Raw genomic sequence first — 17,953 nt, 5'->3', positions numbered from 1 at the left:
GCAAGGGTTTTTAGAAGAGATCCAAGTGAGAGGAGTGGAAGTGAAGAAACAGTGAGAAAAATTAAGGGATGATAAAACTCCAGTGCCAGATAATATGCATCCATGAGTATTGAGGGATGTGGCAGAGGAAATAAGCATGATGTTAGCGAATATATTTAACAACTCGTTGGAGTTGGGACAGATACAAGAGGATTGGAGAGTAGCAAATGTAACACCATTATATAATAAATGAAGGGATTCAGAGAGGAATTTGGGAACTATAGACTTGTTTGCTTGACTTTTAGAATACAACAGCTGGAGATTTAAGGGAGGCAGCATGGATATACTAAAGGGAGATCATGTTTACCTCTACCACCGAAGGTGAAGGAGGTTATAGGTTATGTTTTCACACCTTTCTGTCTACTTATTGGGTCGCCGAAATAGGTGACCCTTATTGTCAGTGATTCTGTCTGTTTGTTACTTACGAAACTTAAAGATGTCGTAAGTATATTGATGACTTCCGTCCTCTGTTTGTGTGTTTGTTTGTAGGCACGATAACTCGAGAACGGAAGAAGCTACCAATGTCAAATTACACCACGTGATTCAGGAGGGTGATGGCTAGTGCTGATTAGATTTTAGTCAAAATCGGTCAAAGGTCAAGGTCACAGTGAGGTCAAGCATCCAAAAAAAAGTTATAACTCGAGAACGGAAGAAGCTACCAATGTCAAATTAGACCACGTGATTCAGGAGGGTGATGGCTAGCGCTGATTAGATTTTGGTCAAAATCGGTCAAAGGTCAAGGTCACAGTGAGGTCAAACATTCGATTTATGATGGTTTGGTACAGAATCATCGTAGAAACTTCTGGTTTGCATCGCTACCTTCTCTAGAGACAGCTTTTATTCGACAAGGTCAGAGGTCAAGTTGACGATTTCGTAAGTACCAGTCGATGACTGCTTGTTTGTTTGTTACTTACAAAATCTAAAGATTTCGTAAGTATATTGATGACTTCCGTTTCTGTTTGTTTGTTTGTTTGTTTGTTTGTTTGTAGGCACGATAACTCGAGAATGGAAGAAGCTACCAATGTCAAATTATACCACGTGATTCAGGAGGGTGATGGCTCATGCTGATTAGATTTTGGTCAAAATCGGTCAAAGGTCAAGGTCACAGTGAGGTCAAATATTCGATTTTTGATGGTTTGGTACAGATAACTTGAGAACGGAAGAAGCTACCCATGTCAAATTAAACCATGTGATTCAGGAGGGTGATGGCTAGTGCTGATTAGATTTTGGTCAAAATCGGTCAAAGGTCAAGGTCACAGTGAGGTCAAACATCCAAAAAATGATAACTCGAGAACGGAAGAAGCTACCAATGTCAAATTACACCACGTGATTCAGGAGGGTGATGGCTAGCACTGATTAGATTTTGGTCAAAATCGGTCAAAGATCAAGGTCACAGTGAGGTCAAACATCCAAAAAATGATAATTCGAGAACGGAAGAAGCTACCAATGTCAAATTACACCACGTGATTCAGGAGGGTGATGGGTAGTGCTGATTAGATTTTGGTCGAAATCGGTCAAAGGTCAAGGTCACAGTGAGGTCAAACATCCAAAAAATGATAACTCGAGAACGGAAGAAGCTACCAATGTCAAATTATACCACATGATTCAGGAGGGTGATGGCTAGCGCTGATTATATTTTGGTCAAAATCGGTCAAAGATCAAGGTCACAGTGAGGTCAAACATCCAAAAAATGATAACTCGAGAACGGAAGAAGCTACCAATGTCAAATTACACCACTTGATTCAGGAGGGTGATGGGTAGTGCTGATTAGATTTTGGTCGAAATCGGTCAAAGGTCAAGGTCACAGTGAGGTCAAACATCCAAAAAATGATAACTCGAGAACGGAAGAAGCTACCAATGTCAAATTACACCACATGATTCAGGAGGGTGATGGCTAGCGCTGATTAGATTTTGGTCAAAATCGGTCAAAGATCAAGGTCACAGTGAGGTCAAACATAATTCCGTAAATTCATGTGGAGAATTGGAGTATTTTTGTTTCGGTCGACATTACGAGTTCGTTTTAACTTCGATTTTAATTTTGTCTTCGGTTTTGCGATCAATTAGGACGCTTAAAACTCGGTTGTCGAAATTCTGGTAAAAATCGGATGTTTTGGAGATGTTTTAAGATTGTATAAAAAACATTTCACTCGCCACGTCACAGCTCGACATGTGGTGCAGCACGCTCGAGCAGAGGCATCGTTGATCACGTAAAGGTTTTCCGTGTGCGCACTGATGGTGTTTTCGATAAAGATGGTGTTTAAAAGTCATTTTTTATCCCAATAAAGGTTATCGTCACATGCCTGACTCGCTAAGCCATCAGATTATGTAAATATTGTTGGTGGATGGCCGAATATTACAGTTTTGTGAATTTGATAAAATAATATTAAATAATTGCGTGGAGAAATCGAGATTTTTGCTTCGGTCAACGTTACGATTTTTGATGGTTTGGTACAGAATCATCGTAGAAACTTCTGGTTTGCGTCGCTACCTTCTCTAGAGACAGCTTTTATTGGACAAGGTCAGAGCTCAAGTTGACAATTTCGTAAGTACCAGTCTATGACTGCTTGTTTGTTTCTTTGTGTCCAGGATATCTCAAAAGGTTGTGGATGGATTCAGATGAAATTTTGTGGACAGGTTCAGTGTGTGACAAGGACGAATTGATAACATTTTGTTGACTATCCAGATCCTGATCCAGCTACAATAATTTTTTAAGTGATTCTTCACGATTGAGATAGGGCCAAAAACGATATATAGCACAAAATCTCAAAAAGTTGTTGATAGATTGGGACGAAACTTGGTGGACACATTGGGTGTGTAACAAGGAAGAATTGATTCAATTTTGGTGAAGATCCAGATCTGGATCTGGATACGAGAGTTATTTCATTTTCTAAGTGATTCTTCATCATTGAAAGGGTCAAAACCGATAAACGATAAAGTACAGGATAGCATGATATATCAAAAATGTATTGGGCCCGATATGTTCTCATGGATCAGGCATTACATCTCGGAGGTATGCGCTCTACCGAGTGCCCTTCGAGTTAGAAAATGTATTTGAGTTCTAAGAAGTAGTTTCTAATTGGGTGGATGAGGGAAGTACAGTGGATATGGTATTTCTCGACTTTCAGAAGGCATTTGATAAGGTACCACATCAGAGGTAACACATAAGCAGAAGGCATTCAAGGTTGTTAGCTAAGGTGAGGGTTGTGGCTGGTCAAGTAACTAACTGAATTGGAAACTGGCTTTGTGATGGGAAGCAAGGAGTGTCTGTGAATGGGAGGATATATGGCTGGTGAAGTCGTTGGATAACTCAGGGATTGGTACTGGGACAATAATTACTCATAATTTACAGCAATGATTTGGATAGTTGATTGTAGAGTTGGCTTTCTAAATTTGCAGATGACACAAAGCTTGGAAGTAAGATAGATAGCAGAGTGTGGAATGATCAGATTCAGAAAGGTCTCAATATTTTAATAGACTGGTAAAAAGATTGGCAGATGCAGAAGATGCAGTTTAACATAAAGAAATATAAGATGTTTGGATGGGTAAGAATAACGAAAATAGAGATTACATAATGCAAGATGCAAGGGGCAATCTTTGAATGCATCACACAGGAGAAGGATATGGGTTTGGAAATAGATCTGGTGGGGTGGGGTGGGGGGGGTAAGCAGATAGCAGAGTGCCAGGCAGCTGTAAGTAAAAGCAACAGGGTTCTCAGTTGTATTCATAGTGGGATAAATTATATCTCAAAAGAGGTAGTGTTAACACTTTATAGGAATTTAGTGAGGTCTCATCGAGAATATTGTGTGAAGTTTTCATCACCACATCTGAAAAAGGATATAGCTGCCCTTAAGAGGGTAACGTGTAGGGCTACTAGATTGATTCCTGACCTACCTAGCTAGAATATGCTAGAGCAATGGTTTAAAGAAACAGGACTTCATACGTCGGAAAGGAGGTGATTATGAGTGGATCTGATAAAGCTGTTTAAAATAATGAAGCGTATGGATAAGATAGGTACAATGGAGATTTTTTAATTTCTTTAGAAAAATGGACAGTGATAGGACCAAGGACCATAGCTTGAGGGTAAAGAAAATGACAGTTAGGACAGTTTTAAGGCAGGGGTGTTTCAGTTGGAGAGCAGTTAATGCATGGAATGGTCATGCTGGAAAGGTAGTGGCAGCATAAGGGAGGGATAAGTTTAAATTGTAATTAGATAGGTACCTGGATGCATTGGAGAGACAGACAGGTATTGGGATATTGGCAGGACTTGTCGGTCGCTTGTGTGTCCATGGGTTTGATGATACTGGGGTTGTTGCATTGCAGGAATGATGGGCCAAATAGCCTCTTCCTGTATCAAAGCTCGTTGTATATCCTTGTGTAACCTGAATAGTTTTGGCTTTGCATATTGAAGCTTGTTTATCCCTGGAGACATAGTATGATCAATCCCTCCATTATTCCAAGATTTTCTCTTTGCAGTTTTCACCCCTTTACTCGTTTGAGTTAGTATCCACGAGCTTGTTCATTGTCTACTCTATAAGCCAACAACCCTCCCCTAACCCCCCCCACCTATTATCTCAATCTCTCATTAATCCCCTCTTTCATTCTTCCTGCAAGTGTCCCTTTGTTGTGTCCCTCTAGCCTGTTGTTGCTATGTTTCCCAGCTTTCCACTATGTTCTTGCTGTTCTGTTCTATCACTTCCAATAAGCCTCAAATTTGAATAATTAAAAAAAAAGTCGATTGGGAGATGAATGATGAAATGTATGTAGAAGCCGATAAATAACAAGGCGATTGCCAAATGAATGGTAAAACTTGTAAAAGGACTAGTAACTACTGTAGAACAATGACAGGTTTGTGAATAATCTGTGACATTTTACATCAGTTTATGGACTTACTCATGAGCACATACAAGTCGTATCCTTCAAGGTGGTGCCGTTGGATAACCATGCAATCGTTGCATATAGATTAGAATAAAATAATAATAATACGAACAATAATAATACTAGTAACCAATAACATCAGACAAATACCAAAAAGCAGTTCCTGTTGGAAAATTTGGTACAACACATGCTCATACGAGGCCTAATTAATAATAATACTAATTTATAATTTAGATCACTATAATGTACTTAAAATTATGAAGGTGAATTGAAGGCTCGACCATGAAGCAGAGCCCTCTAGACTGTACCTTCAATGCCACAGCTGTGTGAGCAATCTGACCATGACTCCCAGGCTGAAAGGTGGCAGTTAAGTGGGCAGCTGATGGTACAGGGCATGGTCAACCTCCAGAGCTTGTCCAATCCATGCTGCAAAAGTAAGTTCACACATTTCACATTCTGTGATAATATTAGAGTGAGGTGCAGTAAGATGCCCACTCCACCCTCACCCCGTAAGTATCATCTCCTGAGTCCCTGTTCGACAAAATCTTCAATATCCTGAACGTCCACACTGGGGCTATCTGGAAAATTGTAAATGAAAGATCTTCGGTGTACTCAACAAAGGGACCGGACAGAGGAGGATGTATGGGGAGGAGGGGAGAGACGCGGTGAGTGGAGAAAGAAAGGGAGGAAGGAGGAAAAGTGGTATTTTGACCCACCTTTCTCGGTAGGGAAATCCTGCTCTACCTTATTCGACTTTCTAAACAGACAAAGTTAAAACAAACAGATGTTTGGTATGACAGAACTTTAATATGGATACAAACAAACACGACATAATAGTGACCGAAGTATTTTCGTGCTGCACTCTTGAGGGTACTTCAGGGTAAAAAAATCGCAGCAAGTGAAGTTGGAAGTGAAGGCGCGTGCTTTATACGCAGGTCTCAATAAGGTAGACGCTGATTGGTTCAACCGTAATGACGTCACGGTTAATCTGAATGCCCATTGGTCGGCTCATCATCTTCACTTCGAGCTCCCATTGGCTGGAGCAGAGTTCGTCATGATTGACGTTTGCAACCACATCCTGGAGAGAGGGGGGATGGGTTTCCCCTAAGGTCCATTCACCATTTGTTGCCGTTTTGTACGATTCATCATTTACCAGGAATTTGTACGATCTCTGTGTCTCTTTCAGCATGGAAAGATCAAGGGAAGTACGGAAACAAATGGTGAATGGACGTTCAGGAAACCCATCCCCCTCTCTCCAGGATGTGGTTGCAAACGTCAATCATCGACGAACTCTGCTCCAGCCAATGGGAGCTCGAGGTGAAGATGATGAGCCGACCAATGGGCGCTCGGATTAACCGTGACATCATTACGGTTGAACCAATCAGCGTCTACCTTATTGAGACGCGTATATAAGCACGCGCCTTCACTTCCAACTTCACTTGCTGCGATTTTGACTCCGAAGAGTGCAACACGAAAAGCTTCGGTCACTATTATGTCGTGTTTGTTTGTATCCATATTAAAGTTTAAACAATAAATATTTATATTTCACCGTCTCCATTGTATGTTCTGAATATTTAATAAACATCATGTTTTACTGGCCGAGGCAAAATACATCGACAATACTTCAACAAATTATTCTTGCACATATATGTAAGCATGCTTGTAATGGCTGAAAACACATTCGTAAGCTCTTGTTGGAGTGTGTCTTTTGTGTACGCTTCACACTCAGTTATATCTAATCTATTCCTGAGTCTGAGGATATCAGCAAATATGAATTAACCTGACATAATCGGGTGAACTGGGGGTATACTCGGCGTTTAGCCTTCTGTGTCTTTCTTTGTTCTCCATTAAATCCTTGTTGATACAAAAAAATTTGCCGACAAGACATCAGTGTGAGAGCCGCCACACCACCTGCAGGACTCCATAATGGCTGCTATTCGGCCCTGCCTCCACATACTCTTCTTTGTTGTGGTTAACTAGGCTGAAATCATAATTCTTTGTATACTGCAGCCATATCCTGATGGAGTAATGTTATTCTTATGCCTTGTGTTGTAACACTCATTTGAAAACATTAGGTCAATTTGAAAGCATTTATGGCAGATTATGATGTGGTGTTTTCACATTTCTGTATTATTGGCCGCACGTCAGGAGCCGCTCTTTAGGCCAACAGTGGCTCATGGGCCATGCAATGAAGAATAGGGCCTTGTAGCCTGGAATTAAATTGCATTAAATCAGAATTTTTCCACCTTCATTCACACATCATAACCCACAACTTCCAAGTGAAAAACAAATTCAATGAGCTTTCCAAAGACCTTCGGGATAAAGTTGTGGATAGGCACAGATCAGGGGATGGGTAGAAAAATATGTAAAAGACATTGAATATTCCTTGGAGCACAGTAAACACAATCATTAAAAAGTGGAAGGCACAAGGTACCACCAAGACCCTGCCTAGATCAGGCTATCTCTCCAAACTGGATGACCAAGTAAGGAGGAAACTGATCAGAGAGGCCACCAAGAGGCCATTGGAAACTTTGAAAAAGCAACATGCCTTTATGGTAAAGACTGGTCACTGTGTGCATGTGACAACAATACCCCAAGCATTCCACAAGTCTGGCTTGTATGGTAGGGTGACAAGAAAAAAGCCATTACTCAAAAAAATCCCACCTTGAATCCTGTTTGAGGTATGAAAAAAAAAAACACTCCAGAGATTCTGAAGCCGTGTGGCAAAAAGTTTTGTGGTCTGACGAAACCAGGATGGAACTTTTTGGCCGAAATTCAAAATGTTTCGTTTGGCGTAAACCCAACCCAGCACATTACACAAAGAACACCATCCCTACTGTAAAGCATGGTGGTTGCAGCATCATGATATGCTGATGTTTCTCATCAGCAGGGACTGAGGCACTTGGCAGGATAGAAGGGAAAATGAATGGAGCAAAATACAGAAAAATCCCAGAGGAAAACCTGCTGCCCTCTGCAAGAAAGGTGAAATTGTGACGGAAGTTCTTCTTTCAGTGTGACAACTACCCGAAGCACACAGCCAAAGCTACACTGGAGTGGCAAGGAACAAAAAGACAAATTTCCTTGAGTGGTCCAGTCAGAGCCCCGACCTGAATCCAATCGAAAATCTGTGGCATGACATGAAGATTGCTGTCCATCAACGCTCCTCACGCAGCTTGACTAAGCTTGAACAGTTTTGTGCAGAAGAATGGGCAAATATTGCCCAATCAAGGTGTGCAAAGTAGGTAGAGAGCTATCCCAACAGACTCACAGCTACAATTGCTGTCAAAGGTGCTTCCACCAAGTATTAACTCAGAGGGGTGGACATTTATCCAACCAAGATATTCCAGTTTTGTATCTTTGATGAATTTTCTGAAATTTGGAGAATTTGTTTGTCACTCGTAAGTTGTGGGTTACACGTGTAAATAAAGGTGAAAAACTTGAAATGGGGTGTAGACTTTCTATAGGCACTGTACACGCATACACACATATAAGTACACACAGCATATAATGTGCTGCACATACATGCATGAGGAGAGTTTGCTTCATGGCATGGCCCATGCCTAATACGTACCCCCAGACAGTTTGATTAAAAGAAGGAACAGAGGAGGGGGAGGGGGGAGGTGATATATTTTTTTTCATTTTGATCTTCCTCTTAGTGTGTTGCATATTATTCGGAATTCATCATTGAAAAAATGCTGTGATGAATATCCCATTATCACTCTCTCCTTCCTCGCTCCCTCAGTGTACAGCTTGGCCGGTATCTATGCACCGCCTAAATATATTTTCCCATTAACAACAACCGTTTTTTTTTTTTAGCAATTATGCAAAGATTGGAACCGTATTCCTGTCAGCTAAGCAACGGGTCTTACATTCTAGTATACGAGGAAAAGTACCCATCCCCAGTGATGATAAAAGTTTAAGTTAATCTCTCAATAAAAAATATTTATTTGACTTTAAGGCCCAGTCACACCTTGACTATTTAGCCAGCAATGGCAACGTATAAAAATGTATGTAAAACGTTGGCTTACGCTGAAATTTTGATGTTTTTAAAAAAGTTTTGCTCGTATTCATAACGTGTTGGTCGTATGCATAACATATTAGTAACGGGCACAGAACGTTTCGTTGTCTTATAGATAACTTGTACCAATGAATGCTTAGCCTGTTGTCGGCGTTCACTACCTATGCCCAACGATAGTTTAACTAAAGGCCCGGTCACACCTTGACGTTTTAGCCAGCGATGGCAACGTGTTAAAATTTATGTAAAACGCTGGCTTACGTTGAACTTTTGATGTTTTTTTTTAAAGATTCGGACGTATTCATAGCGACTTGGTGTTATGTGTAACGCATTGGTAACTACACAGAACGTTTCGTTGTGTAATAGATAACTTATACCAACGAATGCTGAACCTGTTGTCGGCCTACACAACCGATGCCCAACGATAGTCTAACTCAGGCATAGCGCGTTGCACGCATCGCCGACGATGTTGTGACGTAGCCTATTAAAAGGCTGACGCACAACGATTCGAATCATAACTGCCGTAGAAATGGAAGGGTCAAAATCGCGGTCACACCTTGGCGATCTTGCCAGCGTATGCCGACGTAACAAAAAGTGTGTCTAAAACGTTGGGGCACGTCGAATACGGTATGGGTAAGTTTGGTATGCGCGAGTAGAACGCTAAATACGCTATCATAAGTCGTAGTAAGTAGAGTACGTCGTAAAATTTTGAACATGTTCAAAATTTTACGACGTACTCGGCGTATGACACACGTTCCGCATGCGATGGGGATAAGTTTTACACACGATATGTGGACGCTTACACACGTCCACAAAGGCTACTTATAAGCTACTCATAAGTCGAAACACGTCGCGGTAATGTCTTTTTTACGCGAAACTTATTTCTAACTTATGTTTGACGTGCTTTGAACCAATTCTTTACGTAGTCCCAACACACATCGACGTATGTAGACGTATTCCAATGACGTCTTCCGGTCGACAAAAAAAAAAAATGAATGCGTTTCTCGCTTACAACTGCCATATAAAGACGTGTTCCCAGCGGTTTTGGGAATTTGTATATAAAAATGGTGTTCATAAAAGGGGAACCCAACAGTGTTTTCGAGTTCCTTTTTGAGTTGATGTCCATGTCAGCAGTAACAGTATCAGTTTCAGTATCAGTGTTAGTATGAGTATTAGTAGTAGTTTGTTCATGTTGGCAGTAGTAGGTGAGTGTGAGGGGGAGGGTGTGGGTTATGATGGATCGTCCTTGCGTCCGCGTGTCCACGGGTAGGTTCATAGGCTGGCACTCAACGATTTAAATGGCTGCATCTCCACTATTGAAAGTAGACGCTTGCGCTCAACAATTGGATTTTTTTTACACTCAACGACTTTGAAATGGTACCACTCAGCTAGTTTCATTGTTTACAATGAACGATTTAAATTGCTGTCACTCGCCTTTGGTTTTTTTTTTTTTTTTTTTTTTTTTTGACGCTGGGGTTTGGAAATTTGAAGCGTTTCTTCTGAACGTGTTAAAACGCTCAAACTCGACTATTTTAAATAGACGCTGCCGATAGACAATTGGAATCATAGCCAAGCTCGACATCGAAGTGTGAACATCCTCGTCATGCCGAAGAAAAGTTTGAATTATTATACCGACGTCTTTCAGCCTATGAGTAACTTAAAAGTAACGTCTGTCGACGACGTGTGGCAACGATCGCGTAACGTGCCAACAACACATTAATCATAGGTTAGAAATAAGTTTCGGGTATGCTAAACATTACCTCGGCGTGTCTCAACTTATGATTAACTTACAAGTAGCATGTGTTGACGTCTGTCAACGATCGCAGACCGTGCATACAACTTGTGGCCAGCGTAGCGGAACGTGCGAGTCATACGCCGGCATACGTCGTGAAATTTCAAGCATGAAAAAATTTGAGGACAACCGAAAAGTACAACGTTTAAAGCCAACGTACAACGACGTATGGCAACGTACTACGACGTATGCCAGCGTGCTCTTAATGTTATCAAAACTTACCCATAACGTATTCAACGTTTGCCAGCGTTTTAGAAAAAAAATTCAAAAATCGGCATACGTTGGCTAAAACGTCAAGGAGTGACCGGGCCTTTAGGCATAGCGCGCTGCACGTATCGCCGACGATCTCGTCGCGTAGCCTGTTAAAAACCTGCCGCACGCCGATTTAAATCATAACCGCCTGAGAATTGGAAGTGTCAAGATCGCAGTCACACCTTGACGATTTAGCCAGCGTATGCCGACCTATGAAAAAATTTGCCGAACCAAGCTGGCACACGTCGAATACGTTATGGGTAAGTTGTGTATACGTTAAGAGCACGCTGAAAAACGATGAAGTACGCTGTCATATTTCGTGGTACGTCTCGTACGTCGTGAAATTTCAAGCATGCTGAAAATTTTACGACGTACTTGCTGTATGGCTCACATGTTCCGCTACGCTGGGAATAAGTTGTCGGCACGATTTGCGATCGTTGACACACGTCGACACAAGTTCCTTGTAAGTTACTCATAAGTCGAAACATGTCGAGGTAATGATGAGCATACCCGAAACTTATTTTCTCCGTCAAGGCACATTTTTTTTCTCCTTGGCTCCGTGAAGGCACGTGATGAAATATCTGAAGTTGTTGTTGTTGTTGTTGTTGTTTTTTATTATTATTATTTTATTTTTAGTCTATCACGAATTTTAAAATAAATTCGGACATTTGCTTTTAAGTTTCGACGTCGACGTGACAATATCCTCAAACAGAAAATATTCACAGAGGAGGAACTAAGAACAAGACATGAGCAAACTGAAGAGGCAATCGGACGAGACGAAACGGCACGTGACGAAATATCGGAAGTTATTGTTGTTTTTTTTTTTTAAACGCTGCCAATACGCCATTATACGGGAGTTGTAAATTAGAAACACGTTCAGTAAGTTCTGTGGTCGTCCAGAAGACATCAATCAAATACGTCTACATACGTCAATATGCGTTGGAGGTACGTTACACATAGGTTCAAAGCACATTACTCATTGGTTCGAAATAAGTTTTGGATACGCTAAGCATTACCTCGACATGCTTCGACTTCTGAGTAACTTACAAGTAACGTGCCTCGACTTATGAGTAAAACTTACAAGTAACGTGCCTCGACTTATGAGTAACTTACAAGTAACGTGCCTCGACTTGTGTCAACGATCGTGTAACATGCCTACAACATGTTACTCATAGGTTATAAAGTTTCGGGTACGCTAATCATTATCTCGACGTGTTTCGACTTATGAGTAACTTACAAGTAACGTGTGTCGACGTGTGTCAACGATCGCGTCACGTGCCAACAACACGTTACTCATAGGTCATAAATAAGTTTCGGGTATGCTAATCATTACCTCGATGTGTTTCGACTTATGAGTAACTTACAAGTAATGTGTGTCAACGATCGCATAACGTGCCTACAAGTTATGGCCAGCGTAGCGGAACGTGTGAGTCATACGCTGACATACGTCGTAAAATTTCAAGCATGCTAAAATTTGAGGACAACCGCAAAGTACAACCATGAAAGCCAGCGTACTACGACGTATGGCAGTGTTTTTCAGCGTGCTCTTAACGTATACAAAACTTACCCGAAACGTATTCAACGTGTGCCAGCGTTTTAGACAAATTTTTCATAAGTCGGCATACGCTGGCTAAATCGTCAAGGTGTGACAGCACCTTTAGAAAGGTTAATTTGGTTATACTCTCTTTTTTTCACTCTGAGCCAAAACACCGAGCTACTTATACCGCCCACTCTGAAATGCTGGTGCAACATCAGGCGGCAGAGGTTGGATTGGACGAAAAAGGGGGAAGGATATCCTGTTTCCGAAATAAAATTTGGCATTAACATTATTCATGCCTGTTCTCCCATCATTTCAAAATTGAATGTGGAACTTTTCAAAAGCAGTGCATGAACTGGTTTCCGCAACCACGAGACAGATGAAAGTATGGAAAGACACCATGGTTTTCAATATATAATAGATGACTTCTCTTCCAAGGAACTTCCAACACAGAAAGTGACCATTCTGCAAATCAAGCCTGTGCAATGGTTGCCAACCAATGACAGTTTTTTTGTACACAGAGTCAGGGCTCGTGGAAGAGCTGGAACACTGAATGTATCAGGATGCCATAGGATATAGGGAACAGTGGAGAGGGATTGAGGGACACCAACACAAAAATTGAAGGACGAAATAGAGGGAGACTTGGACAAACAATGGAGGAGATTGGGACCATACTCTGTGCAGTGTTGGTGCTGCTTAAGCAGTCTCCTTGGCTATTGGGCACAATCCCGGATGGGTCGCCACTCCGACACAGTATACCAGGATGCTGGCACTCATTTTGCCACCCTTGGAAAGATTACAGACCGAGTTAACCCCAACTGGTATTAATTCAACAAATGAGTAGGATTTGAACTCAGGACCCTAGGATCCAAAGCCCACCACCATAACCATGAAGCCAACACCAGGCATACACAATCAATGGGTGTGGGAGGAATGTGGTGGACAGAATGGATACAGAAGGAAACTTCTTCCCCCCACGTGTCTGCCTGCCTGTCTGCCTGTCTGTCTGTCTGTCTGTCTGTCTGTCTGTCTGTCTGTCTGTCTGTCTGTCTGTCTCTCTCTCTCTCTCTCTCTCTCTCTCTCTCTCTCTCTCTCTCTATGTCCATGCTCTATTCTTTGTAAATACTGTATTGAGTGTCAAGCAAGGAAGCAACACACACTATTTCTAAAAGTTTTTCATATAACCAATGACTTGTCCGAGGCTTGAAATGCCAACCTCCTCGACTTAGAGAGGATGCTCGAGCTCAAACAAATTACATCATCAAGTCCACCAAACATTGAATTAAAGTTTATTGTGGACCTCTTTGAAGTTTTATTATTAAATGTTATTTTTCGGTCACAATGACAAATGTAAGGTTTTCTTTAATTAATGATCACCTTGCACTGGAATCTTTGTTCAAAGACTTTCAGTATAGATTACTGTTATTAACAACGCTTACAAGGTTTGTTCAACTTTGTGATAAACCGAGGTGGTATCTTAAAGCACTGTTAAACAAAATGATTCCATGTTGTATTTATATGTTTGAAATTAATATATCTTGTTTGGTATCATGCTTTCCTCCTGGTTGAATGTTGAGATTTGACTGCATGCAGAGCTTTTCAAAAATGCAGTGCTGGAAGCAGCCGCCGGAAAGGGGGAACAGCTGAACGCATGGACAGACACCACAGTTCGCATTATATAATAGATTGGGAATGCAATTAATACTTGACAGAATTCATTAAATAAATAGAAGTACTACCTGCTCACAAAGCTCCAGGTCTACGGAGCAACCATCACTGCGGACACAGTCTGCAAGGCGAGTCTGAATTCCTGGGCCACACGAGGCCCGCCAACTCAGTTGGCATGTGCTCCACTCTGCAGAACACAGGCATTGCCAAAATAAGTGAGGTTGGTGATACAAGTTCAAGAGAGCCTGCTGCTGGCCATTCATTTTAATGGCATGTGGTTATTTCACTTTCACGACATGTACAGAACACAACATAATGCGAGTCGAGGAAGGGATGGAGGTTGGCATCTATCTTCAATTCATTGGCATTTATCCATTAATTTATGCATTGTATCACTTTCAAAGCACAGTTTGTCACAAAGTGCCTTCGTTTGCCCTGCTATTTAGCACAGCTCTTTTCTATGGAAAGAAAAGACATACCGCCATGTAAAAAGGAAAAGTCCTGATGAGAAAACGTCCATAATTACATCATGGGAGATAGAAGGAAGTGAAAGAAACCCATTTTTTGGAGTTAAATCAACAATATAAATGAGAGATTGGTTTATCCACCCCCAGTTGTTTCTTTCTGACATTGGAAAGAGATGCCTTCTCAAAGACAACACTACTGAGGCCACATTTTCCCAAATTTCCTCTTGCTGTACGATACTCAACAACAGGAAGAGAACAGGAAGATAACTTGATTATTCAATGGATAAATCACATACTGTATATTGCTCCAATCAGTACATTTCAAGGGCAACGGGAAAACTGAGCAATACTTTTTCTTCCTTGTAAGCTACGAGGTGATAAAGTCTGCAAGAAGGAAATTAATTATTGGAAGACTTATTTATTTGGAAGAAGTGATAAACCACCTGCATCACATACAATGTGAACATTAAATCTCTCAGCTCATTAGATAGGATTGACAATATTTACCCCATCACTTGGTGTTTTGGTGAACGAGGGGGTTGTGGTGTTCCATGTTGTGCTCGAAGACTAAGCCAGTTGTGAGCGTTTAAAATGTAAAATTTTTTTTTTTTTTAAAAGACATAGGGATGCTTCATGTGATGCTGATACTTGTCGTGGCATTATGTATAGAAAATGGTGTGTTTAACTTTGTCGTGATGCAGCAATACCAATCTTGTGTCTTAAATTTCTGGAATGTGAGCCATTTCAACATCGTTCATTAAATTTGACTTTTTTCTTTCACTAGTTTATATTGTTTTTGTGAATCAATTGGTAGACATTGGTAAAAAGTTGACAGATTAAAATAATTCACATTGCTGTTTAATCGCCCACACCGTGTTTCTTCCCAAAGCCATGATATCAGTTTGTAATAGACAATGTGCAAAGAAGTGGTCAAACCTTTCTGGGACAAGACTTGCTGTGCAAAGATCAGATGAATGACAACCGAAGCAAAAGTGATGCAAGTTTAAAATACAGTGTCCCAAGCACAATTGGTTCATTAGAACCTCTGTGTGTTACTACAGGGTGTAGGGAACAGGTTTGTAAAGAAAGAGCCTGGAGGTGTACCAAAGTGGGGTTGTAAATCATCAAAGTGGAACATCAGAGTTCCAAGACCGATATGCTATTCCTTCAAGTGTGAAGGAAAAATAAATGAAATTTAGCCATTTCAGGTAAACCACTGCAATCCATCACATCGATGTGCAAGCTGTCTACAATTTGAGAATTTTGGTTACAAGCTTATAACCTTCCTTTCTCAACAAACCATATTTGACCAATGTCTTAATTTCATCAAAGTTAGTGAAGAGTTCAACAAAATTCTGCATGTATGTATATATAAATATATAGAAGTTCTACTTAGAGGCTTACCTTGGGGAGCCTTTCATGATTTTACGCAGCTTCTTTGGCTCAAAGAGTATGGGAGGGTCGATTTATTTATATAATCTTAGCCACCTGGGTTTAATTGATGAGGTGAGAGCTAATCGGTTATTCCTTCCATTCACAGGTGAAAGATGTGCGTGGGTCTTTGCTTTTCATTTATAAGTTGACTGCTTTTGACATTTACAAGTGGTACACGCTTGGGAGTCTAAGTGGTACATGTTTCTGTCTGCACTGTCGCTGATGATTCACCAACAAGCGATGAAACCAGTCTGGCAGCTGAGGGGATGGGTAGCATTAGGATTCCCATGCATGTACTATTTGTGAATGCCTTTACAGCTGTGGAGGAACTATGTTAAGGGTCTGGAAGAGCAATGGACTTACCTTGGGTAGCCTTTCATGGTTGCTTTATGCAGCTTCTTTGGTGAGAAGAGCATGGGAGGAGTCAATATATATATATATATATATATATATATATATATATATATATATATATATATATATATATATATATATATATATATATATATATATATATATATATATATATATATATATATATATATATATATATATTTAATATATGTATATAGCCTGGTGTTGGCGCAGTGGTTAGGGCAGCGGCTTGGGATCCAAAAGGTCCTGAGTTCAAGCCCCGTTGGGCCACTGAATTAATACACCAGGGGGTTGACTCAGCCTGTCATCCTTCCGAGGTCGGCGAAATGAGTACCAGTGTATTGGGCCGGTGTATACCCCGGTTAAAATAGGTGTACCATATCCCTGTGTCGTAAGAGTCGACCAGGGTTGCGTCAGGAAGGGCATCCGGCGTAAAACATGTGCCAAATCACTATGCGGATCACACGGATGATCCGCTGTGGCGACCCCTAACGGGAGCAGCCGAAAGAAGAAGAAGAAGGATATTTAATATATATATATATATATATATATATATATATATATATATTAGTAAAGGTGCCCGTCTTGGACGGGCGTCACTGGCAACATATGGTAAAAGACAGATAACATGAATGTATTTGAAACAATATATTATATCATTTTTATCCATTGATTATCATTCAGTTTTTCCCCTTCTACTGTCCCGCAGTAGCTCCACTTCGATGACATTACCACGTAGTTTAGTGATTACACAACGTGTACCATTCGTGAGTTCCGGAGGATCCATAGAGCGCATTAAAATTACAGGGCACCCTACTTTAAAATGATCCAAAAGGCCGGATCAGTTTCGTGTACATATTCATATCTTGTAGATTTTAGCTGATTCTGAAACTGTTAACAGCATGTCGATCAGATGGTTCTGTGATTTTCTACGGTAGTAAACAGAAGTACGACTTAAGCCTGTACACCACTATGCGGAGACCCGAGGACCTAATATTTCACAACAAACTAAAAACTCACAAAATTTGAAGATATTTTAAATGAACAATTTATTATAATATCAATTAAATATCATTTTTATCCATCGATAATATGAATTGTTCTGTACAGCTAAAGTTATTCTCCTGGGATCTGCGCATCCATCCACGATATATGTTCTAATGAAGTGCAGTAGGAATTATAAAAACAGCACCGTGCGGGAGTGTCGGTCATCTCTCGAAAGCTCTCGGAAAGCCTTAAAATGCATCACAATCGGTTTGATTGTGAACAGATATACGGACGGACCGACATCGAGACCGGTTTTATTAGGTCATCATGAAGGTACCGCTTGATATTACACATTGAAATAGAGATATGAATAATCAAGTGAGTTTATTATATGTCTATGATTGATAGCTTATTGACAGCTCAATAACATGAGCAATTTACGATGGCGTATAGTGATTAATAATAACATACTCCACAAAAGGTTTTACGAACTCATCTTAGTGGTCCTCTAA

The 17,953-nt window shown here is 40.6% G+C and overlaps 1 protein-coding gene across 2 annotated transcripts in view; it reads right to left on the bottom strand.

Moving 5' to 3' along the window:
- The window catches only part of LOC147029799 (thrombospondin type-1 domain-containing protein 7A-like), a 251,933-nt gene that overhangs the window by 163,341 nt on the left and 70,639 nt on the right, over nt 1–17,953 (bottom strand). For both annotated transcript variants that reach the window (XM_085873134.1, XM_085873133.1), the window contains exons 4-5: nt 14,250–14,365; nt 5,223–5,340 (exon numbers count right to left, since the gene is read on the bottom strand). In XM_085873134.1, the coding sequence (XP_085729260.1) occupies nt 5,223–5,340; nt 14,250–14,365 (234 nt within the window). The remainder of the gene's footprint in view (nt 1–5,222; nt 5,341–14,249; nt 14,366–17,953) is intronic.

The sequence above is a fragment of the Eptatretus burgeri genome, chromosome 3, assembly GCF_056783735.1.
Source record: "Eptatretus burgeri isolate ZD-2024b chromosome 3, Ebu_testis_v1, whole genome shotgun sequence".
NCBI lineage: Eukaryota > Metazoa > Chordata > Myxini > Myxiniformes > Myxinidae > Eptatretus > Eptatretus burgeri.
This window is presented reverse-complemented; position numbering and strand designations above follow the sequence as displayed.